This window comes from Meles meles, chromosome 1, assembly GCF_922984935.1.
Source record: "Meles meles chromosome 1, mMelMel3.1 paternal haplotype, whole genome shotgun sequence".
Classification (NCBI taxonomy): domain Eukaryota; kingdom Metazoa; phylum Chordata; class Mammalia; order Carnivora; family Mustelidae; genus Meles; species Meles meles.
The window spans coordinates 196,514,652-196,541,282 of NC_060066.1; the positions used below are offsets into that span (position 1 = coordinate 196,514,652).

The 26,631-nt window shown below is 41.8% G+C and overlaps 1 protein-coding gene across 1 annotated transcript; it reads right to left on the minus strand.

Annotated features, from left to right (window-relative positions):
- Positions 1-24,936, minus strand: FAM76A (family with sequence similarity 76 member A). Its single transcript, XM_046028110.1, has 9 exons — positions 24,764-24,936; positions 23,472-23,536; positions 19,950-20,004; positions 19,068-19,220; positions 15,840-15,997; positions 12,397-12,483; positions 5,793-5,928; positions 2,835-2,936; positions 1-2,316 (listed from the first exon to the last, which is right to left on the minus strand). The coding sequence occupies exons 1-9, from the start codon at positions 24,842-24,844 to the stop codon at positions 2,230-2,232; spliced, it is 924 nt and encodes a 307-aa protein (XP_045884066.1). The 5' UTR covers positions 24,845-24,936; the 3' UTR covers positions 1-2,229.
- Positions 24,937-26,631: the final 1,695 nt, after the last annotated feature.

The following is a 26,631-nucleotide window of genomic DNA, read 5'->3' on the forward strand; positions in this document are numbered from 1 at the left end:
TTCGGTCAATTTGAATTTTTATTAACACACATTTTTGAAAGTTTGTACAAACCAAAACATTCCTGTGTTTCAAAATGTCCATTATACAAACATACAAATGAACAAAAGGTGTTACCAAAAGTTAGCTACTCAATTTCATGGTAAAACAGTGTCATGATTTTTAAAAACCAAAATTTTAAGACTGAGGTTTCTTCCTTCACTTTTTGGAACTTGTGGAAAGTTAGAAAATGTGTGAATCTGCTTTATATTAAATGCCAAGACCTTAAAAAAAGATTTAGTATAAAACTAACTATGTGTTTTTATATTATCACTTCATGAAACAGAATTTCTCAAGTCTTCCAAATTAAAAAAAAAAAACCAAAAAACATGACTGTAACTTTTTTCACCATCTTTCCCCCATAGTCAAATGTAAATGCGTCTGAAAAATATCTGACAGTTTATCTTTACCTAAAAGTTTCTCATTCAAAAAGTTACAAAACTATTTAGCACTGCCGTTCCCCCTGCTTAGAAGGGAAAATGACTTCCCCTACTAGAGTGAGATAGAAGCAACATGGTCCATTGTTTCTCTTCTCAGAAAAAAAGCCACCCATTTCCACATCTCCATCCAATTCTGTGCATGGCTCCACTTGTGAGAATATTATTACAAATCATAAGCATCTGCCTCTAGGAAATGCCTAGCAAGTTAAACTGACTGCTTACAATTTTGGTACACTGAGGTGCAAAGGTCATCTGCCCTCTTCGTTACCTCTAGCCTCAGCACCCCTCCCTCTCCATTAAGGATTCCAAGGTAGTTGATTTTACTGTGTTTCACGGCATATTACACATCTCTCATTTCTTTCACAAACATCCCATAGAGGACCTGAGAGAATGGCTAGAAGTGCAAATCTATCTCCTCTCCTAGAAAAGTAAATCCATGTGCCTGTTGGGTCAAGAAGGGAAAATAGGACACAGCAATTCTGGCTGAGGCCAAGCTGCTTCTGATAAGCACCTGTTTTCAATATATTTCCATTCAAAGCAGGGAGTGTACAGGCTGGGGTGGATGAGGAGGAGTGGGGAGAAGGTACAGTGATATCAGTTCTTGTAATCGGATTCAGAGTCCATACTTGAGCAGCTCATACTGACTCTCAAAATGCTCTGTAATTCGAGTATCATCCCATTTTGAATCTGCTCATTAAAAAAAAAAGTTCTCTGACAATGGCCCAATATAACAACTGATATAAGGGTGCTTTTTTTTTTTTTTTTTAAAGAAGTGGCAGTGTGAGAATTTAAAATCAGTCACATAAAACAATCAAGAAAGGGATAGGGGAGGGAAATGTCCAGTAAAACCTGGACAACCTTTCTTTCTGCCCTTACTTAAAAAGACAGACTGTTCAAATCTTTGCTATCTCCCTTAAGTATCCTCTTCTTAAATGCTCTTCCAAGAAATCCTCCAAAAGGCACTTAACTCCATACTTCTGCATTGAATTGTTTCACCTCAGCAATCAGTTTTTAAGACTCCAAGGTAACAAGAAAATGTCTTATTTCTTTACAAAAAGGTAGAGAGTAGAACTTTTTTTTTTTTAAGAGGCATCACTTTTACAAGAAGAACAAGCTAGGCTACCATTATTCCTTTATCAAGAAAAAGTTTCTTTTTTTAAAAAATAAATAAAACTCTGGCTATACATAGTACAAAGTTCATACATAATATACCTGGAAAAAAACCCAAGAATATACCCTGAAGCAAAAGATTTATTGGAGAGAGAAAGCCTCTTCCATTTACCAAGTCTTAAGGTGGCAGTTTTCAAAGTTCAGAGGGTGGCAGTGATATGTAATTAATGCCAAACTATTTGCTCATGGGTATGGCAGGATGCAATGATGGACAAAAAAAAAACCAAAACAAACAAAAAATCATTCTGCACGTAACACTGAGCAGTGACCACCACACACACACAAAGAGTAGTACCAAAAGGGAGAGACAGAGAGACAGAGAGTAGTACTGGGGGTGGGGGTGGGGGGAAGAGGAGTGAGAGCATGAGACAGAGAGCTTGGAACCCCAAATATCCAAGCATGCAGTCATGACACAGCACTAACCAGATGTTTCCATTCAGCCCACTGCAATCCCACAAAGAAAAGTAACTGTAATAAAATAGAGATTTCTTAAGAAAGCTTGCAATTCCCAGAGAATAGCCCGGTCACCAAGCCTAACCCAGGAATCCCGCTGCTGTTGGCTGGGAGCCTCCTTATGGTCTCTCATGGAGAGGTTATAGCTCCTGACTTCTCAGACTTCTTGCTCTTGGACAAGGCAGCTGCCTGCTTCAGGAGCTCTCGGTTTTTGGCCTAAACAAAAAAAGTCAGTGCAAGAAGGATGTTTTAACAGAACAGGACACGTTTTTCATGCAGATGTTAGGGCATACAATATAGAGGGTCAGGAAGAGAACAAACTCTTGAGGCAGAAAACAACAGAGAGCTCTAGGGCTTGGTTCAGAGGAAAACAGTGTTTGCTGGAGGTTAATCAGCACACTACAACCTCCTGGGATCCACAGTTACAAAAGGTGCTTTGTGCAACACAAACAAACCATGGAGTGCCTTAATGTGCTGGATAAACAGAATTCATAATCCAGACATCTGGAATCACATCTGGCTTCTCCAAAAATCAAAATACACATTTATTACTTACACCGTTTTTTAGGGAAAAAGATCCGAACACACCCAACAGTCAAACAATAAAAGACAGCTATAAGGTGAATTAATGTGAATTTGTCAATACCCTGAGAATAAAGAAATCTAAGGGACAATCACTTAAAATACAATCAGCTAAATACACCAGGGTTATCACATAAAATAAGCAGAATCACCTGCAATTGCTCTGTGACTTCTTTGTGGGTTTTCTCCATCTGGTTCATTTTGGCTCTCATCTGAGATTCTTGGTATTGGAAATCAGCCTTCAACTCTGTGATCTGAGGGAAGTAAAAAAAAGGCAGAATGACCAGAAGAAATACCTGTGCAATGAAAAATGTTCTGGTACCAAAGAACTAAATGGTTTCCCAAATGAATGAAATCCAGGGCTCTCCTGAAGATCCATAACTACATCAAAGCCAAGAGATTCTGTATCCTATTTTTTAAGAAGATTTCTTGAAAATTGTGCAAAATCCTGACATATCATTTCTGATACTTCATCACTGGCAGGTTTTAAAGATTTTATGTATTGGGGTGCCTGGGTGGCTCAGTTGGTTAAGCATCTGTCTTCAGCTTGGTCATGAGCCCCATGTCACACTGGGCTCTCTGCCCAGCAGGAAGCCTGCTTTTCCCCTTCCCTTCGCCTGCTGCTCCGCCTACTTGTGAGCGCTCTCTGTCAAATAAATAAAAAAGTCTTAAAAAAATAAAAATTTTATGTATTTAATACATGTCAATAATCCTCCAAATAAATCAGTGATTATAATACAATATGACTAACGGTTTGAGAGAAGCCGGGAGAATAAAAGCATTTATTGAATTTTTAACCCTGTTCCAGGCAAAATGTTTGAATATATACACAATTGTTTTGTTTTTGCTTAGTAATCTCTCTCTCTCTGTGGTTGTTTTTGTTTTGTTCTGGCATTTTTGGTAATCTCTGTACTCAGCGTGGGGCTTGAACTTACAATCCCGAGATCAAGAGTTGCATGCTCCTCCAACTGAGCCAGCCAGGGGCCCTAAATTGATTATATTTTTCATTCAATCCTATGATAAATCTTTGAGGGGGCAATATTATTTTTCCCACTTTATAGATGGGAAAACCAAGGCTTAGAAAGGGTTAAGTAACATGGCCAAGATCATACATGTTAGCAAGTGTCAGAGCTAGAATTCAAACCCCAGGCCTTCTTCTACTGACTACATTATTCAAAGAACAGAGAGGGAACTGATGTGTGAGCTGAGTTTTGAGGTACATTAGCTACAACTGGCACATGAGAGAGGGAGAAGAGCATCCAAGCAAAGGAAACTGTATGGACACAGCCAGAGAGTGCGAGGTAACTGACAGCTTGTTCAAATGAGTATGGAGAGTGGCAGGAGATGATACTACAGATAGGCAGGCACGATGTAGAAGGGCCTGTGTTCTAAGCCAAGAAGTGTCACCTTGATTCTAAAAGTGATGAGAAACAATCTACTATTTGTTTTTGCTCTTTTTAATTTTTTTAAAAAATTTATTTATTTGACTGACAGAGATCACAAGCAGGCAGAGAGAGAGGAAGGGAAGCAGGCTCTCCGCTGAGCAGAGAGCCCGATGAGGGGCTCAATCCCAGGACCCTGGGATCATGACCTGAGCTGAAGGCAGAGGCTTTAACCCACTGAGCCGCCCAGGCGCCCTGTTTTTGCTCCTTTTAAAGCCCAAACTTGGCAAAGCAGTAAAAACAAGTGTCCATTTAATCTTAATTTGCAAAATCCTTTTATGTGCCATTCTGATCTAGTCTATGAAGAAAATATACTTGGGTCAGCTTTCTTCCAACAGCCATGTAGTAAATACTGGTCTCTCCCCATGAATCTCCACCTTACTGGCAGAAGAGAGCATAGGCTAGTAGAAAGAACAGCAGAGTCAGAAAGGTTTGAGTTAATTACTTTGTTCTGCCATTTACTGGTTGTGGGATTTGGTACTTCATTTAATATCTTTGGGTTCATTTCCTCGTCTATAAAATGAGGTTGAAACTAGACGGAAAGAATGCATATAAATATTTTAATGTTATAAATGCCTTTGTTAGCCATTCACAATGAACGCTAGCACTCCAAACTTGGCACAAAAAAACATCTAGCTTCAAGGAAAAAAAAAACAAAAACCCAACCAGGTGAAGGGAATGGAAGCCTAAGAGGGAAAATATTGGAGGTTATCTTCAACTATGATATAATGTTAACAGTAATTCCCCTCTCAAAGAGGTATTATAAAGACAAATGAGTTAATACATAGAATGCATGCAGAACAGTCAGGTACTTAACTGATAAAAGTTAGCTATTATTGTTATTAATATATTAAGAGAAAAATGAGATATTCTTTAAGAACCTAAAAATAAGATAAATAGATCTGAGTCAGAAGAAGGATATAAAAAGTTCCCTTAAAGAGGGAGGATAACTGGTAGACCAGAGTAAGACTTTACTGAAGGTGTTAATGTGTTTCAAGAATGGGTCACTCAGGAAGGGAGTTGTCAGTAATGGAAGTAATGGGAGCAAAGTGACACAAGAGTCATGGAGGAAGGCCTACCTGAACACTGTCCAGGAAGGAGGAAGACCTGGCCCACATATTTTGAGTATTACTGTCCCACAGACATGGCTTTCCCAATAATAGAGATGGAGACATCAGGTTCTCTTAGCTTGAGAGCATTAAGAATTCCAGTTACACAACTACCTCCTCTTGTCCTGACTCTGTGCTCATTCAGCACCTTCTGATTACAACCTTCCAAAGCAGCTCACACTGAGAAGAGTGGTAACCAGGTATGCCCCACTGTGAATTACGAGGGGCACTGTAGTTTTATACATAACCTCTGTAAGCCTGGTCAACACAAGTCCCAAGTTCTCCCTGAAAAGCAGAAGTTCCCTCCAAATGCTGAGAAAAATCAACTTGCTAAACGCACCTGACCAAGGTAGCTTCACCATGGTAATACCAGATCACGAGTCATCTTGGCAGACAGTAAGTCTCTCCCAGGATAGCCCAACCTTGCCACTGGATCTCTCAAAGCGTCAGTGGTCAGTACCAAATAAATACCAGTTAAACAAGAGTCAGCACCATGCCCCATGGTACACATGCTTACCCTGGCATCATTCTGGCCTGAGAGGCATTAACAAAACTGTACCTTCTTCTCTTTCTCTAAAATCATTTGATCCTTTTGATGCAGCATCTTCTTCAGAGTGGCCACTTCTTCCTTCAGTTGGGCAATGATGACAAAGTGGTCAGTGCCTGGTGAGTCCAGAGCCAGGTCTGGGGAAAAGCTGAGTAGAAACATGGAGGGGCGAAAAAAATCATAACTTGGAGGGATAAACCTTTTTCTCCTTGAGAACACACCATAGGCCACTTGACGACAAGCTCAAGGGTAAGAGCAACTATTTGAATTCCCAGCAGTAAGCACAACACTCCACACATGCCAGATTCAATAGCATTTGCGAAACTGCACAGGCAAGGTGATCATGAGATTAACTATACCAACCAAACCACAACCCATAGCATTTCGGCAGCATTCACATTCAAGGTGAAAGCAAATGCATTCTCCAAGAGTCAAGGACATTTTGTTTCAGGTGCACTGAAGAGTCCCAATTATTTATGGGTGAAAGGGTCAATTTTTTGTGACTAATTTCCCTAGAATCTGGATAAATGATCAATTGTAAGCTCATGTATTTTTCTTTCAAAGCTCCCCATAGAGTTCATCTTTTGGTTCTTTATTTTCTGCCCCAAAGCACTGTGATGTGGTACAGCTGCTAAGAAACCGCTACACAGGGGTGCCTGGGTGGCTCAGTTAGTTTAGCATCTGTCATTGGGTTCCCGGCGAGTGGGGGGGTCTGCTTCTCCATCTCCTTCTGTCCCTCCCCCTCCATTCTCTCTCTCTCTCAAATAAATAAATAAAATCTTAAAAAAAAAAAAAAAAAAAGCCGCTGCATTCCATCTCGGGGCAGTCAGTCCCTTTTAAAAATTATAAGAAGATGAAAGTTTTTAAAAATATTTTACTTATTGGGGCACCAGGGTGGCTCATTTGGTTATGCGGCTGCCATCAGCTCAGGTTACGATCCCAGGTTCCTGGGATCCAGTCCCAGGTGGGGGTCCTTGCTCAGTGGAGACCCTGCTTCTCTCTCTCCCTCTGCCTACAGCAACCCCTGCTCGTGCTCTCTCTCACTCTGTCAAATGAATAAAATCTTAAAAAAAAAAAAAAAAAAAAGATTTTGTTTATTTGAGAGAGAAAGAGAGAAAACACAAGCAGGGGGAGGGGCAGAGAGAGGGGGAGAAGCAGACTCCCCACTGGGCAGGGAGCCGGATGTGGGGCTCGATCCTAGCACTCCGGGAAAAGACTCTAGCAAATTCCAGTCACACCACAACCTAGGTTTTTAACAGATTCTTTCCAGTAACAGCACTTGAGCACTTCATCTTTTCCAAGTGCCAGGTGAACTCTGTCCTCTTAGCAGAGTCTTCTAACCAAGCCCAGCTCCAGGGAATCTGTAACCCCCTGAAATTGTATGTACAATTCAATGTATACATACAATGGGTGGTTTCTAGGGTGAGGATCCATAGCTTTCCCTGGTTGGTCAGAAATGTCTTATACCAAAAACAAGTTAAGGAATCATCGCCATGAGAGTCAAATCCTGCCCTTCTCTAAAGACTTCCCAAAGAAAGCTCTTACTCTTCCCAGGGCAATCTTTAAAGTAAAACACAGATCTGTTTTTCCTAAGCACACACCGGAGTGTTGATTCCCAGCTCCCTGAATCAATATGGCAACGACTCTAGGTCCCTCTTGCTGTTGGTTCTTTCCTCCATCTTGAACTACATCTAATAACCAGCATTCCTCTACACAGGCAGAAACTCTAAACAGCAAGCAGAATCACTGGACAGCCTCATGGTTGCCAAGTCAAACATTTCTATGACTAGAAGACACAGTTCAGTGATAAGAATATTCTCTCTTGGTCTACATGAAGCATGTCAGAAGAATGGACCTGTGCTTACATAACTGATGAATACGCAGAATTACTGGGTGACAAAAAGTAAATGCCATATGATAAAACAAGGCAAGCAGGAGAAAATACTGACAGAACCCATCAAAGTCTCCACCAGTTTCAATACCTGCCAAGGGACTGTCCTCCCTCGATCCAAAAGAATTTATGTAAGCCCATAACTAGAATGACAAATGAAACAGAGTCATGGGCTAATATAGATCTTGTGGTCCCAAAAGTTTCTAATGCTCTTCTCTACCTGCTTAAGAGAGGATTATTCCCATTCCAATACATTGTTGACAAAACCAGTCATGTCTAGCCTGTGTTAGGGCTTGACCTTTCTAACTTTCTAACTTTTGATTAATAAGAACTGCTGGAAATCAAATGAAAACAGATGGTTAGGTTAGCAAGGCAGAAAATTAGATCCAGTCTCTTTTCAAATATCTTCAATGACAGGGAACTCACTACACTTCTCTGGGAAGCTTCCTGTCGTTTCTAAACCTTTTAATATAAGAATAATCCTCCTCAGGTTAAGCCAAAACCTGCCTCCCTGTCATTCCCATTCTCTGGCCCTGGGTCTGTCCTCAAAGGCCACACAAAGCAAGTCTACTCTTTCAGGCATATTTCAAATGAAGAATGAAATAAAACTACAAGGAGGGGGGCCTGGCTGGCTCGGTTGGTTGAGGATGAAACTCTTGATCTGAGGGTCCTGAGTTCAAGACCCATGCTGGGTGTAGAAATTACTTAAAAGTAAAATTTTGGGGCACCTGGGTGGCTCAGTGGGTTAAGCCTATGCCTTCGGCTCAGGTCATGATCTCAGGGTCTCGGGATCGAGCCCCGCATCGGGCTCTCTGCTCAGCGGGGAGCCTGCTTCCCCCTCTCTCTCTGCCTGCCTCTCTACCTACTTGTAATCTTTCCCTCTGTGTCAAATAAATTAAAAAAAAACTTTAAAAATAAAAGAGTAAAATCTTAAAAAAACAAAAACAAAAACCTACGAGGAAAGGAAAAGAATGTCCTTTAGAAACAATAAACCACAAGGTATGCCTGGGCATCACCCATCATTGAGGGTACTTTTTTATTACCAACAGAACAATAAATAAATATGACCAAAAAGTAACTGGTGCATTTCCTCTGGGAAGGAAAGCTAGAAATCAACTCAGATTTTCCTCAAATTGGAAAGTTTTTGCTACAATTTCAACAAACTAGAAAATATGAGAGGGAGGCTATGAATTCTGCAGGATACTTTAAAAAAACAACAAAAACTATTTTAGAAGTATAAAGCTATCTGAGGGGGCACCTGGGTGGCATAGTTGGTTGAGTACCTGATTTTGGCTGAGGTGGTGATCTCAGGGTTGTGAGATCAAGCCCTATGTCAGGCTCTGCGCTCAGCACAGAGTCTGCTTAAGACTCTCTCTCCTTCTCCCTCTGCCCCTCTCCCCTCAAATAAACAAATAAAATCTGTTTAAAAATAAAAAATAAAATTATTTGAGAAAAGGTTTTATAAAAAACCTAGGTGTGCCTAGGTGGCTCAGTTGGTTAAGCATCTGACTTCAGCTCAGGTCATGATCTTGGGGTCAAGTCCCAAGTCAGGTTCCTTGTTCAGTGGGGAGTCTGCTTGTCTCTCTCGCCCTTTGCCCCTCCCCCTGCGCTCATGCACTCTCTCTCGCTCTGTCTCTTAAATAAAATCTTGGAAATAAAACAAAACACAAAACCTAACCTAAAGTGATGCATTCTCTCTGCAGGATACAGAAGGCTAATGGAAAAGGAAAAAAGGAGAAAAAAACATCAAATATGTGTCAAAACTTAAAAACTAAGAGAGGAGAATGTGGTGGAACAGCAAGATGAATGGAAAGTTGTTAGACAGCAGTCTGCAGAAGATAAGAGGGGATAACAATGAAAGGACAAGAGCATACATGGATATTTTAAACATGGGGCCAGGAAAATAGTCAACTGAAAATGGGGAAGCAGCTACAACAGAGAGCTCACAAGTGAGACTTGCCAACATCTGGTACAGAACTGAATTCAAGACAGATACTCAGGAAAAGAACTGCGGGTTTGTATGATGTTACAAAAGGACCATCAAAAAAAGGCTTATCAGAATGTCTTCAAAGTGAGGGGTGACTAGGTGGCTCAGTCTCTTGGGCGTCCAACTCTTGGTTCCTGCTCAGGTCATGATTTCATGGGTTGTGAGATCCAGCCCTGTGTGGGGCTTCCACTCCACGGGGAGTCTGCTCGAGATTCTCTCCCTCTGGCCCTACCTACCCCTATGTGCATGTGCACACTCTCTCTCTCAAAAATAATCTTTTTTTTAAAAAATGTTTTGGGGACATCTGGGTGGCTCAGTCGGTTAAGCATCTACCTTCAACTCAGGTCATGATCTCAGGGTCCTGGGATCGAGTTCTACATCGGGCTCCTTGCTCATTGGGGAAGCCTGCTTCTCTCTCTGCCTGCTGCTCCTCCTACTTGTGCTCTGTCTCTCTCTCAAATAAATAAATAAAATCTTAAATTAAAAAAAATAAAATAAATGTTTTCAAAGTAAAGAAAAGTAAGAAAGAACCTCACAAAAAGTAAAAAGAAAAGGATAAAATGTAATTTAACTTATGCCATGAACTTTTAAAAGAAATGCAAACAAGTGGAATTGGTAGTTAGGACCTGCTAATGCACAAACATTCAAACACAACAGAACTTATACATGTACGAAAATAATTTTTGTGGAAGCAGAAAACTTTTCCTAATTTTTTTTAAAGATTTAATTTATTTATTTGACAAAGAGAGACATAGCGAGAGAGAACACAAGCAGGGGGAGTGGGAGAGAGAGAAGCAGGCTTCCCACTGAGCAGGGAGCCTGATGTGGGGCTCAATCCCAGGACTCTGGGATCAGGACCCAAGCCGAAGGCAGATGCTCAACAACTGAGCCACCCAGGCCCCCCCAGATTTTCCAAATGTTCAAGTTATTAGGGGAAGTTATTTAAAAAATTAGCATCGACATTTCAAGAAAGATGTGATCTTTTCAGATCTTTTCCAGAGGAGATTGTGCAAGACCGTGTTAGGATCAGCATTGAGAAAACTATCTTTACTGGTGACCAGATGCAAGAAAACACTCTGAACAGAAAACTTAGGTTTCACGTTATAGATTCATAGCAGTGGACAACAAGAATAATGGCAGTATCTCAAGAACAAAATAAGCTAAAAGAAGGTAGACTTTAAGGACTGGCTGGTTCAACTAAGGGTTATAAATGAATTTCTTTGGGGTCATTCAAATACAGTCTGGGTCATAAGTGAACACAAAACAGAAACGATGCATCTAAAAAGGCTGTGGGTCTTGGTCTAGACCTCTATAAAGGCAGGGAACTCAGAAAGGTTCACCTCTTGACATGGTTTTTGCAGGATCATGCATCCTGGCAGAGGTGATTGGACAATCTTCGTAATGGCCAGAATATCTGCTCAGAGAACAGTGAAGTTGACCAGAGAAGATGGTCTTTATGGTTCTTTCTCCCATATAATTTGAATATCTAAGTTAAACATTTCCAGAAGGCTCATTTCAAATAGTATAAATCAGTGATACTAGCTGATAAAAAGACTCCTTGTAGGGGTGACTGGGTGGCTCAGTCGGTTAAGCATCCGACTCTTGGTTTTGGCTCAGATCATGATCTTATCGGTTGTGGGATGGAGTCCTGGGTTGGGCTCAGCGCTCAGTGGAGAGTCTGCTTGGATATTCTCTCCCTCTGCCCCTCCCCACCCCACACACTCTCTCTCTCTCTCAAATAAATCAATAAATCTTAAAAAAAAGTAGACACCTTGTAGAATCTAAAATCAAGTTAATAAAAAAGGTAACAGGAAAGAATAAATTTCACAGATGCTTTGTGCTCCCCTAAACGAAATTCAGCCCTGGTAAGCCTATGTACTAGTCTACTCCCATACCCACCACTGGCTGGGAGGGAGAACTGATACTAGGAGTTTTCAGAATGGACATGATTCTAAGAATTCTCGGGAAGAGTATGTCAGTGTCTCACTTCAGGATGCCTGGGCCTGCAGAAACAGGAAAATGGGTGGCCCCAACTTGGCTGGGAATCAGCCACTGTACCAACACGGATGGGGCATTCTGGATATTAGGACAAAGCAGCTTGCAAGAGGAAGCATTGGTCAGGAGAAGAGAAAGCAAAGAATAAAAAAAAATTTTTTTTTTTAGCAAATAAACACAGGAGTATTTGGTATAAAATTGTAGCATTTAAACTTTATAAATGGCTTATGTTAAGTAAAAATATGTATTTAGACAGGTTTAAAAGAAGTAAAAATATTTGAATGCATCTCATTCTCTGCTAATTCAGTATCTGCCTTGGCTTTCTGCATACTAAGGAAGCTTGGATTACCCCTCACAGACTGAGCAATACTGCCTTAACTCTAACTGGTCTCTGTTCCACCTCTCAAGACCAACTCCTGTCCTGCCTGGAGGAGGCCACAGGCACAGATCACAGTGAAAAGCATACAGCTCCTGACTTCTTAGAATCAGTGTGGGGAAGTTATTTGTGGACTACAGAATTCAGGTGCTATTAAATCCAGTTATATGTGCTTGTCTTTTACTGACAGGATTAGTTATAAACAAACATTGGCACCGTTTATTGATAAGATACCCAGCGGCTAAATGTAATGATGCTCAGAGGCTCAATAACAACCCTAGATTAGGTCCAACGCATACCCTGGAATGTCCTGTTTCAGGAACTGGATCAGGAGCTCAAACGGAAGCACACACACCAACTGGCTTACCTGTCTCCATTGGTTGTGATTGACTCAAACTTGGATTTTTTCTTTGGGATTTCATTTTGAATTGAAGATGTAGAAAGTGTTTTCTGGCTTTTAATGCAAAAATAGAGAGACACACATTAGAAATCAAAGATTTATAAAACATCACAATAAAAGTTTGTTAAATGGGACCAACATGATATCCTAGCTCTTCTATACAAGAGCTAATCGGCCTTGTTTTTTTTTTTTTAAGATTTCAGTTACTCACTGGACAAAAGAGAGAGAAAGAAAGCACAACCAGGGGGAGCAGCAGGCAGAGGGAGAGGAAGAAGCAGGCCTCCCGTTGAGCAAGGAGACCAATGTGGGGCTTGATCCCAGGACCCTGGGATCATGACCTGAGCTGAAGGCAGATACTCAACCAACTGAGCCACCCAGGTGCCCCTATTCTTGATTATTAAAATCCACCAACGTGTTGATTTCATAGGTCCTGAATGCATGGCTAGCTCTCTTTCATAGGCCCCCAAAATTCTTAGCTTTAACTAAATATTACCTGCTTTATTAATAACTATGGGAACAGAGTCAATAAAATCTTTTTTTTTTTAAGAATTTTGCAACCTGATTCCTTTTTTATTTTTTTTTAAAGATTTTATTTATTTATTTGACAGAGAGAGAGATCACAAGTAGGCAGAGAGGCAGGCAGAGAGAGAGGAGGAAGCAGGCTCCCTGTGGAGCAGAGAGCCCAATGCGGGGCTCGATCCCAGGACCCTGAGATCATGACCTGAGGCGAAGGCAGCAGCTTAATCCACTGAGCCCCCCAGGCGCCCCAGAGTCAATAAAATCTTAATAAGAAGTATAATTCATATTACGGTTTAAAAAGTACTTTTCTAGGAAATCTTCTTAATTTTTTAAATTTTAAGTAAATTTTAAGGCTCCATCCCCAATGTAGGGCTCAAACTCATGACCCTGAGATCAAGAATCGCACACTCCACCAACTGAGCCAGCCCGGCACCCTTCTTGTCTTTTTGGTAATAGCCATCCTAAAAGATGTGAGGTAATAGCTCATTGTGGTTTTGATGTGCAGTTCCTTGATGATTAGTGATATTTAGCACCTTTGCATGTATCTACTGGCCATTTGTATGTTTTCTTTGGAAAAATGTCTATTCAGGTTCTTTGTCCATTTTTAAATTGGATGATTTGCTTTTTTAATTATTGAGTTGTATGAACTCTTCATATATTTTCTATATTAACCCCTTATCAGATACATGGTTTGCAAATACTCCATTCTTTTTTTTTTTTAATTAAGATTTTTATTTATTTGACAGAGAAAAAGAGAGATCACAAGTAGGTGAGAGGCAGGCAGAGGGAGAGGGAGAAGCAGGTTCCTGGCTGAGCAAAGAGTCTGATTCGGGGATGGATCCCAGGACCCTGAGTTCATGACCTGAGCCGAAGGCACCATCTAAAGCCACTTAGCCACCCAGTCACCCCTACTCCATCCTTCTTGAGGGCTTCCAGAGTTCTATTCTCAGCCTCCAACTTGAATTACATCATCCAAGAGCATGGTTTTAACAACTACTTATCATATGGGTTGGAAATGGTATTCCCCAAATGCAGCTTCATGGACTCTATCCTACATCCCAATGAATTAAAGTCTGGGGTGAAGCAGCAGGAATCCACACTTTATACCAACTTCTATTCCCACTGACTCTTCCTTGCTACCAATGGGCCACATCTGAACCTTTCTTCTCAGTTCTAGGCTAAGCTCCCATAAAATAATTCTTCTTGATGCCGCAAACTCAACTTTTAATTTTTTTTTAAATTTTTGGAAAAAGATATTATTTATTTATTTGAGAGACAGACAGACAGAGCACGAGTGGGTGGAGAAGCTGAAGGAGAAGGAGAAGCAGACACCCTGCTGAGCAGGGCACCTGATACAGGGCTCCATCCCAGGATTTGAGATCAGGACCTGAGCTGAAGGCAGATATTTAACCAAGTGAGCCACCCAGGCGCCCCACAAACTCAACTTTTAAAAACTGAACTTCTCTTCTTCCTATATTCTCTTTCAGTTAAGAATCTACCTATTCACCCAAGTAAGAAACCTAAAGAAGAGCTCCTGCCCTTCTACCTGTTCACCAAATTATCTAAATTTCTCATAATTCTCCCTCTAAACTATCTTCCTGAATCTGCTTCTTTGATCTCCGGTGCCATGGCCTCAGCTGAGATTCTAATATTAATATCTCTTATCGTGGACTCATATGAAAAGCTTCTTAAATAGACCCTAGTCTCTTTTTCTTCCAGTGTATTCTCCACAATAATCAGAGTTAATTTTTTTTAAGGACGCCAGGTTCAGGTTCATGCTCCTTAACATGTCTGCAAAGCCCTCTTTTCTCCCATTTCCTGGCTCTCGAACATAAGGTCCAGCAACATAAAAGGACCTGTAGTTCCCCAGGTTCCATGTTGTCTCACAACCTCCATGTCTCAGCAAACGCTATTCCCTCAGCCTAGGAAGCCTCTGCTCATTCCCTCTATGAGGATTCCAACTCATCCTAAGCTCCAGGCCTAACACCAGCTCTTCTCTGAGGCTCTCTTGCCTGACCTTCGAAGGTAGTTAATTACTACTGCCTCTCGTGCCTGTATCTCAATGTTTCTCATGCTCATCGAATTATATTGCAATGATTGGATTACAGGTCTGTCTTCCCTACCAGACTGCATACTCTCAATGAGCAGCCTGATTCTTGTATTCATCTCTGCCTTCCTAGCAGAGTCGCTGGCTCATGGAGAGTACTTAATAACGTTTGCTAAATGAACAAACAAAATCATAACGGTAACAGTAACAAACAGTAACTAAAATATAGTGAATGGTTCCTACATGCCAGTTATAAAACTAATCACTATGCATGCACTATATAATTTGTCTTCACAACAATTCCATGAGGTAATACTATTATTTCCCTATTTTAAAGATGAAAAAAGCTTGCCCAAGATCCCACACAGAGAACCAGACAGAGCTGGGATTCAAAGCAGACCCAGAACTCACTTAACAACACTTCAGATACTCTGAAAGAAAGCTAAGGCTACAGCTAAAGGACATCTTTTTGACTAGATCCCACAAGGAAAAACCTAGAACATCTATCAACCTCCTGATCAAATATGCATAAAAATGTTGCATTCCTCAGAAAGTGAAATGTCCAAACTTCTAAGGAGATAGCCCACTCCAAAGGTGAGGAGAACATTACAGGGAAAGTTCCACAAACTTTTCAGACAGTGCAAATGAAGTCAGGAAATCCTGATACCTTATGGAAAGCTCTCTGGCACTTGGAAGATATACGAACTGTAAAATGTGGTAGAGGCTAGTAACTAGAGAGAGAAGACCAGGAAAATGTATACTAAATGGTATCTCCCGTCGCTAATTGTGTATTCTATCGGACGAACCAGTACTTCCAGTCCTATCTTACGCATCTTGGGGTTACCTGTTATAATGGCTGCCACCACTCAGTCGACTATACTGTTCCTTCTCCTGGTGGCTGGCACGGGAAGAGCTGCTCAGATGTTTCCTCTGCTCTTTGGTCTTCTGAAGGACTCGTTTGTACGAAAGTGTACAAAGCCAGCACAGCAATTTCCCATCTACCTGAAAGACAAGGAGACAAAGATAAAGAAAAGAGAATGTAGTACATGGGTACTACAGAATATAGGTACTGGGAGCTAGAACCTCTGGGTTAAGTCCCAATTCTGCCACTTATGAGGTGTGTGAACTTAGGCAAGTCTTCTACCTCAACTAAATCTCCCTGTGTCCTGTGAAGCAGCTACTGTTGTTTCCCACTGGAAAGATGAAACTAACTCGCCCAGGATCATGCAGCTAACCCAGGTCTATGGGACTGCGAGGCTTATACTCCAACTATTATTACGTGCTACTTCCTGATTCCTAAGTCAGCTTCTCCAGTATCTTGATTCAGGGAAAATGTGCTCTCGTTGGCAGGCAGGAGTATTCTGGTCACTGGATAGTTACATCCTCCCATTGTATATTAATGGGATTTGGTTAGTAAGAGTTAGCTCTTGTGAGCCTAAGCATCTCCAAAAAGTAGCTCTGGACACTGAAAGTTTCTGTACTGCATTCTTTCATTAAAAGAATATTTGTTGGGGGTGCCTGGGTGGCTCAGTGGGTTAAAGCCTCTGCCTTTGCTCAGGTCATGATCCCAGGGTCCTGGGATCGAGCCCCACGTAGGGTTTCTGCTCGGCGGGGAGCCTGCTTTGCCCTCTCTCTCTGCCTGCCTCTCCGCCTACTTGAGATCTCTCTCTGTCAAATAAATAAATAAAATCTTAAAAAAAAAAAAAGAACATTTATTGAAGAGAACAAACTGATAGTTGCCAGAGGTAGGGAGTGGAGGGTAGGTAAAATGGGTAAACGTAGTCAAAAGTATAAACTTCTAGTTATAAAATAAATCAGTCACAGAGATATAATGTACAGTATGATGATTACAGTTAATAATACTACATTGCATATTTGAAAGTTGCTAAGAGAGTAAATCTTAAAAGTTCTCATCACAAGAAAAAGAATTCTGTTAACTGTGCATAATGATGGATGTTAAGGATTTATTGTGTGATGACTTTCCAATATACACAAATACCTAATCGTTATGCTGTACATATGAAACTAATATAAGGTATGTTATACCTCAATTTAAAAAGATACACAGGGGCGCCTGGATGGCTCAGTGGGTTAAGCCTCTGCCTTCGGCTCAGGTCATGATCTCGGGGTCTTGGGATCAAGACCCACATCGGGCTCTCTCTGCTCAGCAGGGAGCTTGCTTCCTCCTTTCTGCCTGCCTCTCTACCTACCTATGATCTCTCTCTCTGTCAAATAAATAAAAAGTGAAAAAATTAAAAAAATAAAAAATAAAAAGATACATAAAAGAATCACTTTTTCAGTCACCTTTTAAAAAGTAGAAAATGAGAAGTAAACTTTTTCTCAGTAAGTAACAGCAAGCTGGAGATATATTTCAGACTAATATTTTGGCCATGTTTGGTAAAACAAAAGAGAAAGGAACTATTTCTCAATAAAGTATAACTCTTATCAATCTAAATATATACATATACATTTATGTAACATATATATTATATATACATACACACACATATATTTTATATATATAATAATATTGGAGGGGACACCTACTATATGCCAGGCCACTGGAAATGTGGCAAAGAACAAGACAGAGCTCATGTTCTAGTGGAGGTTGACAAACATATAAGCAAATAAACAACATTAATTTCTCACAATGTTACATGCTATGAAGACAATAAAACAGGGTAATATGATAAGGGGTGAGTGAGGGAGTTAGTAAAGGGTCTTTATGAAGAAGAGGCATCTGAGCATGAGGAACCAGTTAAAGATGCTTTGGAGAAGGATGTATCAGCCAAAACGACAGCTAGCACAAAGATGGGAATGATACTGGCATGTCTAAAGGGCTGAAAGGCAGCAAGCGTGGCTGAAACAAGGTGAGGGGCGGGAGGTATGAGGTCAGATGAGACTGAGAGGCAGGTGTGGGCCATGCAGGCCAGGGAAGGGGTTTGGGCTTTATTCTAAGTGCAGCTGAAAGCCACTGGGTTTTAAACAGAACAAATCTAAACCACTTTTATCCTACCAACATCCCCTCCCTCCACATGGGGCTCTCTTCCATGTCATCTTGTGATTTTTTAACTTCAACACATAGAAACACTTAGAGTCAGATAGTGAAACTGGTCATGCATCCTGCTTAAATCACAATCTTTCCTTTACAGAATTCAATAGACTTTTGCCAGTCATCACTTCACTTACATGGGATATTTATTGATCACTGTAATTCAGATTCTCATGAAATACTAACTCATGAGATACTAGAATACAATGCTCCGGGGGTACCTGACTGGCTCAGTCAAAAGAACATGCAACTGTTGATCTTGGAGTCATGAGTTCGGGCCCTACCTTGGGTATAGAGATCACTTAAATAAACAAACAATCTTAAAAAAATATATATGCTATTTTTTTAAAAAAAAGAGAATAAAATGGTCCACATTTAGCAAAAGCAGAAAATAAAGGCTAAAAATTTTCAAGGTCAATAACATCTAGAAGAGGAACTGAGAATTCTTTTCTCTGTCATATGTCTTTTTTTTTTTTTTTTTTTTTTTTTTAAGTAAAGTAGGCTCCACATCCAGCACCGAGTCCAAGTCAGGGCTTGAACTCACAACCCTGAGATCAAGACCTGAGCCAAGATGAAGAGTCGGAGGCTTAAGTGACTAAGCCACCCAGAAGCCTCTCTTTTTTTTTTTTTTTTTAAAGATTTTATTTATTTATTTGACAGAAAGAAATCACAAGAGAGGCAGGCAGAGAGAGAGGAAGGGAAGCAGGCTCTCCACTGAGCAGAGAGACCGATGTGGGACTCGATCCCAGGACCCCGAGATCATGACCTGAGCCGAAAGCAGCGGCTTAACCCACTGAGCCACCCAGGCGCCCTCTTTTTTTTTTTTTTTTTTAAGATTTTATTTTTAAGTAATCTCTGCACCCAACATGGGGCTCAAACCCACAACCCCAAGATCCAGAGTCATATGGTCCCACCCAATAAGCCCAGCAGGTGCCCCTTGTTTATGTCTTTTTGACATAAGTGACCCACCTTAATTTCTCTGAAAGAAAAAAAAAAATCAACAAAAACACAGAGCTTTACCTTCTTTCTGTCATCTTTCCTGTCAAATGCGCACTGCTGCTTACACTGTTCACACGAATATGGTGGCCCATACTTCTTCTCTGAATTCGTGCAGCGCTGGCATTTGTTGCCAATAAATGCCGCAATTATGTTGCAGTACTGGCAAGGTTTGGGCTTAAAGGGAGAAAAAGTGTCAACTGAGTATATTATAAAATACCAGTGCATTTTTTAAAGCAATCATTCCTATTACATTGTTCATTAGTCACTGTAAAAATGTATTCCCAACTTCATAAATTTCCTTCTACACCAATCGAATGAAGCCCAATTCCCAACGCTATGTAAGGTGTTTTTCTGCACAAGACTATTGATTTTAAAACAAATAAATGAACAAATAGCAAAAGCCCATTCATGTATATGCTGGGACGTTGAGAAATTCAACAGAACGAGTACTTTGAAGAAACCAGCAAGTGCTTCCAAATTTCTCAAAAGACCTCTTTGTCATTATCACTGTATCACAGGCTAGGAGATTCCCTGCAAGGACATAATATCCAGAACCCTAACACTGAGAGACAAAAAAAAAAAAAAAAAAATCCATTCATCCAAATGAAGTCAAATGCTACCAAAGAGGTCACATCATAGGATCCATCTTTCTCCTCCTCTTTTCACACTGGTTACTGAAGCTCTCAAGGAAAATTATGACAATCCTGCCATCATGACCATAAACACAGACCTTCTCAATACTATTAGCTAAGCTCGAAAGCTCAAATACTGGATAAAGTTCACTGAGAAAGAATTTACACATAACAAGTTCTAATAAAAATATAGTAATTATATTAATAATCCACAGAATATAAGGTTCCAAGGACCTGAGTACTCACTGTTAGGTAGAGAAACCCTACTTACCGTTCCATATAACTGCACATTCTGAGCACATTTCTTGCATATTGTATTGGTTTTACTGTTAAGGAAAAAAGAGCCTTTATAAGAAAAAATTTGTTTTACTTACAACATCTGAAAACTGGTCTCTCAGAATTTGCTCATTGCTAAGTGCCAAGGTGATATGTGGTCTGGATACTTGGCTAACTGAAGGTTGAGTATCTAGCCACTAACTCTTTTTTAATTATTTTGTGGTTATTAATTTTATTAGTTCAGACTAAATGAGACTTTATAAAGTAGAGAGTAAGTTATTTCTGATTATCACATCTCAAAGTATCACTAACCAAAATTATCAAATATGGACAGGACCCTCAAAAAAATATTAGATTGAAATGCACTTGCAGTAATTCCTCAACTCGGATGAACATCTGAGAAACCTGAGGTGAGAAATGAAGTATATGTGTTTGGAATACAAACTTAAGAGATTCTATCCATGTTGACTATATTCTGTCTACACTCTCCTGGGTAGGTAAAAGCATATGAAAATCCCAGATGTGGGGCACCTGGGTGGGTGGCCCAGTTGTTAGACGTCTGCCTTCAGCTTGGGTCACGATCCCAGGGTCCTGGGATCAAGCCCCAAGCCCCACATGGATAGAGCCCCGTATGGGGCTCCCTGCTCAGTGGGAAGCCTGCTTCCCCTCTCCTAATCCCCCTGCTTGTGTTCCCTCTCTCACTGTCTCTGTGAAATAAATCAATAAAAGTCTTAAAAAAAAAAAAAAGAAAGAAAGAAAGAAGGAAAGAAAAAAGAAAATCCCAGATGTGGGGAAATAGATGGTATGACCAAATTTTTTAAAAAATATTTTATTTATTTATTTGAGAGAGAGACAGTGAGAGAGCAGGAGAGACAAGAAGGTCAGAGGGAGAAGCAGACTCCCCATGGAGCTGGGAGCCCAGTGCAGGACTCGATCCCAGGACTCTGGGATCGTGACCCGAGCTGAAGGCAGTTGCTTATCGAACTGAGCCACCCAGGCGCGCATGACCAAATATTTTATCAATACTTCCAATTTCTCTAAGAACTAAGCACTGACAAAAATAAAAACATCTTCTGTCTTATGAAGGTCCAGAGGTCATAATATTACCTAAATATCTAAACTGATAAACTAACACGGGAGAATAAAACCATCTTTAAATAAAGTTTAATTCTTCACAAAGGGAGGTACAAACAAATGCCTGATGTGTAAGAATAAACTATATTCTGGGGCTAAAAATAAAATCACATAAAAATCCAGCCTATTACTCTGCTTAGCAGGGAGCCTGCTTCCTCCTCTCTCTCTCTCTCTGACTGCCTCTCTCCCTACTTGTGATCTCTATCTGTCAAATAAATAAGTAAAATCTTAAAAAAAAAAAAAATCCAGCCTATTAGCCTCTGTGATTATTTTCTCATAGAATCCTACAAACGTGACCATAAAGTTAAAACAAAGAGAAGTCTCAAAGTAGAAAACATTTAAATTAAAAATGGAATATTCAAACAAAATATTTTTCAGGGCAATTTTCTGCCATTTTAAAGAAGCAGTACAAGAAGTGAGGTGAGGGGCACCTGAGTGGCTCAGTGAGTTAAAGCCTCTGCCTTTGGCTCAGGTCAGGGTCCTGGGATTGAGCCCCACATGGGGCTCCCTGCTCAGTAGGGAGCCTGCTTCCCTTCCTCTCTCTCTCTCTGCCTGCCTCTCTGCCTACTTGTGATCTCTTTCTGTCAAATAAATAAACAAAATCTAAAAAAAAAAAAAAAAAGTGAGGTTAAAAAAAAGTAAGGTGCATTTAAAGGAAACTTTTTCAGAAACAGGCTTCACATCAGCAATTCTGTGATGCTGAACATTTTGGTTTATGTTTAGATTTAATGCTGAAGAAATAGGATGGATACACACACACACACATGCTCCTGACAACTTAGAAAACATTCAAAGAAAAACTATTTCTATGATCCATCTTGAATCAATTTTTTTTAAAGATTTTATTTATTTATTTGAGAGAGAGAGAAAAAGCATGAGGAGGGTAAGAGGCAGAGGGAGAAGCAGACTCCCCACTAAGCTCGGGGTCCGATGCGGATCTTGATCCCAGGACTTAGGAATCATGACCCAAGTCAAAGGTAGACACTCAACCAACTGAGCCACCCAGGTGCCCCTGAATCAATTTTTTTTTTTTTTTTAGATTTAATTTTTTTAAGTAATCTCTACACCCAACATGGGGCTTGAATTTACAACCCCAAGATCAAGAGCCACATGCTCCATGGACTAAGACAACCAGGCATCCCCATCTTCAATAAATTTTTATGTATGGTGCGAATTAAGGGTCAAACTTCATTATCTCCCCCCACACCCAAAAAACTAATTCAAGATGGATCATAGACCCAAACGTAAAAGCTAAAACATAATGCTTCTAGAGAATGTTTTATATGTTTCCATTTCTATGAAGAGCTAGAACAGGTAAAACTGATCTGTGGTGGAAGGGAAAATCAAAACAGTAGTGTGCACGAGACAAGAAGGGTAGGGACTGAGTGGGATGAGGCATGAGAGGACTATCTGTGGTAATGGTAATGTTCTATATTTTTCAAGGGGTTTGGGGTTACACAGATGTACACAGTTTGCAAAACTCATCGAATGACGTACTTAAGATTCAAGCATGCAGTGTACACAAAATTTACCTTTAAAAAAATAAAGGACCGTAAACAAATGTTGAACTTTATTGACAATATGCTTGCTTAACTGTTTAGGATCAAATACAGTGATGTCCACAACTTTAAAATAAGATGGATCATAGATGCAAATATAGTAAATGTAAATTGTAGAATCCAAGTGTTTACTGTCTAATTCTTTCAACCATTTCTGGTTTGGAAATATCCATAATAAAATGTTGGGGAAAATGCTCCTAGAACCGAAATAAGACTGATTAAAATTAGGTTTCTAGGTCTATGTGTGAGCTTGCAAACAGAACCCACCCTGCTTGAAGAAACTATTACAGCTGTAGTCCCACAGAACTTACACCAATAAACTACTTTGCTACTATTGAAAGTCTCCCCAAAATGTGTTTACTGACACCTAAATGTTTTTCCCATTTAAAAAAAAAATGAGGTTTACATAAGGCAAGTGAGTTTCAAATGTGACTAGGGCTAAGAAACCCCTATCAGAATTGTCACATTTCCAAAAGTATCTTCTTTTGGATTATAAATTCTTGACACTCTGAATACAAACATACTGAAACATGAGGTTCATTGTTTTACTGTTGTGGTTTCTTCGTGTCATAAAGATTTATAAACAATATAAAACGACCAAGGATCTGGAAAAAAAAAAAAGTAACTTTAAAAATTTAAGGAATCAATGGATAACTAGGGAATGATACGTGTGTTTTGGATTTGTCAATGTGTTATAATAAAAAAAAACAAACACAGAATCTGTGTGTAATGCACTCAATTACAGATCTGTAACGCGAAAAGCAACTGTCGATTTTAAGAGGAAAAAGCCTATCAACATCTTCCATGGTCAACAAAAACGGTACCTCTCCTGCTGGTACTCAGTTCTACAGTAGGTGCACTTCACAACAGGGTGTGCAATCCGACATTCCTGAAATGAAATGAGGATATAATTTTAAAAGGCAGTCAGAAATGGAAATAGCCTTCAGTAGGAGGCAGAAGACCTAGGTACTATTCCCAGCATAGCCACTGTGCTTGAGTGAGTCACTTGAACTTTCTGGGCCTTATTTTTCTCTTCTGTAATACTGGCATCACTGGCCTGCACTGATGTGGGAATTAAGGAATTTATAAGGAACTAGTCATAAATTGTACAACAAAGTATGTATGAATAAGGCTCAGACTGGAATTCAGAAGCCCTGGATTCTAGTTCTAGTTCTGCCACTTCCACCGTGTAATTTTCGAGCAGGTTCACTTGGAAAATGAAAATGCTAAATGAAAATCATTATTGCTTACCTATATGAAACTTCCTTAAAAGATATATATGTGTATAAATATCTCAAACATCTGAGCTCTTTCCTACAGAGTAAACAGAGTGACAAGTCATGGCCATTTGAGGCAACGGCAACGTACAGTTATGAGTTACCCATATTAGAGGCACAAACTGAATTATCTGGGAATATCGCAAAATCTGTCCCAGGCCGGCTTGGTGATTTTTAACTGTCACCTCACAGCACTTCTATTAACTTAAATAGGCAAAGCAGATGAAGCAACTCAATCGAAAAAAAGAACATGGAACTTCAGGAGTAAAAACTGAACAGTAGCTGGTTAGGGCCGGGACCGAAGGTCACCAACTGGGTGCTGAAAAATCCTTTTGCTTCCTGCGCTTAATTGTAGGGCTTTTCTATAAAGCCGCGCCACCTCGACTCTCAGACTGGCTGGAAAGTGCCCGTGAGGCGCCCGAGTTGGGAGACTCTCCTCCCAAGCAGCACCCAACTCTGGAGTTCAGTCCCAGGCGGGGCAGGGGGTCCCTCAGTCTGCAACCAACGGCGGGGAAGTCAGCCCAGGAGAGCTCTCGGTGTCGGTGCGTCTGGTTGGGGGCAAGCAGGGGACCCACTGTCCCCTCCCCGGACCTCAAGGGGTCCGAGAACAATCCCTCGCGGTTGCTAAGCACCCGGACACGCCGGCCGCGGGGGCCTGGACTGAGCCCGGGACTCCCCCACGTGCCCCGCTGGCCCCCAGCGGAGGGGGTGAGGCGTCTCGGCTGGGCGGGCCTGCCACGCCCTGCCCGGCGGACCCTGCCGAGCGGCCCCGCAGAACAGGGGGCTCCGGGCCGCGCCTCTAGCGTCCCAGTTCCCGGCCGCCGCCCCAGCCCGCGCACCTTGCACAGCTGCTGCCCCTGAGACAGCGCCTCGAAGGGGAAGCGCTGGTGGCACTTGGTGCAGGCGTAGAGCGCCGCCATGTCCGGCCCGGGCCGTGCTCACCGGCCAGCCGGCCCGGCCCGCCGCTTTATCTGACAGTGTGAGGGACAAGCTGGCGGCGGCAGCAGGCTGCTGGCTGCGGCAGGCGGGAGGGCCGGCGAGTGCGGGCGGATCAAGGCGGGCGTGGCGGCGCTGGTCGCCCGTTCACTGGTTCACTTCGACGTCCATCAAGCACGAAGGGGCGGAACACAGAGCTTATGACAACTCTGATTCGGTCTGGACTGGAGTACGCCACTTATGACGCGCGCGGCCTCGATTATGTAAAGCGCAGTCACGCGGGGGCGCCACTAGGAGGTACCATCTCCCGCCCTGGACCTCGGAAGCGCCCAGACCCCTCCCACTTCGCTCTTTGTTCCCGCCCTCGCTCCGCCTCCCCCCGGCCGCTGTGGCCACGGCGCCTCTCGCGATATCTCCGCGGAGTTGTGATGCTTTGGTTTCCATGGAGCTGCCTTCTGGGAGCAGGAGGGGTGCGGTTGAGCGCATTGTTGAACTAGAACTCGCGCAAGATCCGGAGCCTGAAAAAGGTGGGGAGCTTGTGAGAGAACACCACCATCGTCGGGACAGGAGGGGCCAACACAGGGAGAGAAAAGAGGAAACCATGAGAGACAACCTAAGAGGGGTGTCCTCTGTCAGAGATCCCTAAAAGGGGGCGGGGGGGAGGGTAACTCGAGGATCCTTGACCTCCGAGAGAACGGGGGAAACCCAGAGAGAGGATCCCTGTGTGGAGGAAGAGGGCTGCTGGAGTGATGACAGCCCCTGCAGGACGTTGTAGAAGAATACTAAGGCGACGCCCTCTACCCCTCAGAGACCTCCTGCTCTGGTGGCCTCCCTCAGAGTGGGATACATTTGGCCTGAGGCCTGTTTCCTACTTTGTGTTCCCCAGTTGCACCCCCAGCTTCTCTTGCAACCACCTGAGGTCTCCTGGCTGACCTTGCCCCACCCCACCCCAAGGCGAGCCACATCCTCCTGGATACTCGGCCTCTCTTCAGTTCTCAGCTGGGCACATACAGGGGCCCCCAAGGAAATATGAACTTCTTGTTCTTGACACTTTGGCAAAGTTTCCTGCAGTGCTGACCTTTCCAAGTCCCTGCCCTATAGCCGCTCTTGGCCTTAGATTATTTTAGATTCTGCCAACCACCTATATAATATACAGTCCTAATCGCAGCTTTACTTCAACCTGCGTTTTTTATAATTGAGGATGCCCTTAGGGTTTCTACATTCCTGGCCCAACAAAATTGACCTCTTAAACCCAAATCCAGCCCCCTTCTTGGGAGTTTACTCAAAGATGTGTGTTAATCAAAGGTTTAGGCTCTGGGGTCAGAACACTAGGGTTCAAAATCACTGTTCCACATTTCCTAGCTATGTGACGTGACCTTGGATTTATCACTGAACTTCTCAGAGTGTCACTTTCCTCAGCTGTACAGCTGGAGCATTATAAGGATCAGAAACAGTATGTGGAGGATAATGGGGGAAACTACTTAGTAAGGAGTTTTACTTTGGAATGATGGAAATATTTTGGAACTAGATAGAGGTAGCGGCTGCATAACATTGTGAATGTACTACTGCCCCTGAATCGTTCACTTTAAAATGGCAGATTTTGGGACACCTGGGTGGCTCAGTGGGTTAAGCCACTGCCTTCAGCTCAGGTCATGATCTCAGGGTCCTGGAATCGAGTCCCACATCGCGCTCTCTGCTCAGCAGGGAGCCTGCTCCTCCCCCCACCCCCACCCCCCACCTGCCTCTCTGCCTACTTGTGATCTCTCTCTTT

What these genes read in the sequence shown, in the direction of transcription:
- FAM76A (XM_046028110.1), bottom strand. Translation starts at nt 24,844, where the DNA reads ATGGCGGCGCTCTACGCCTGCACCAAGTGCCACCAGCGCTTCCCCTTC. An exon ending in AGGGGCAGCAGCTGTGCAAG is followed by an intron (nt 23,537 to 24,763) that starts GTGCGCGGGCTG and finishes ATTTCATTTCAG; the next exon opens with GAATGTCGGATTGCACACCC. An exon ending in ATCACAACCAATGGAGACAG is followed by an intron (nt 5,929 to 12,396) that starts GTAAGCCAGTTG and finishes GTTTCTACTCAG; the next exon opens with CTTTTCCCCAGACCTGGCTC.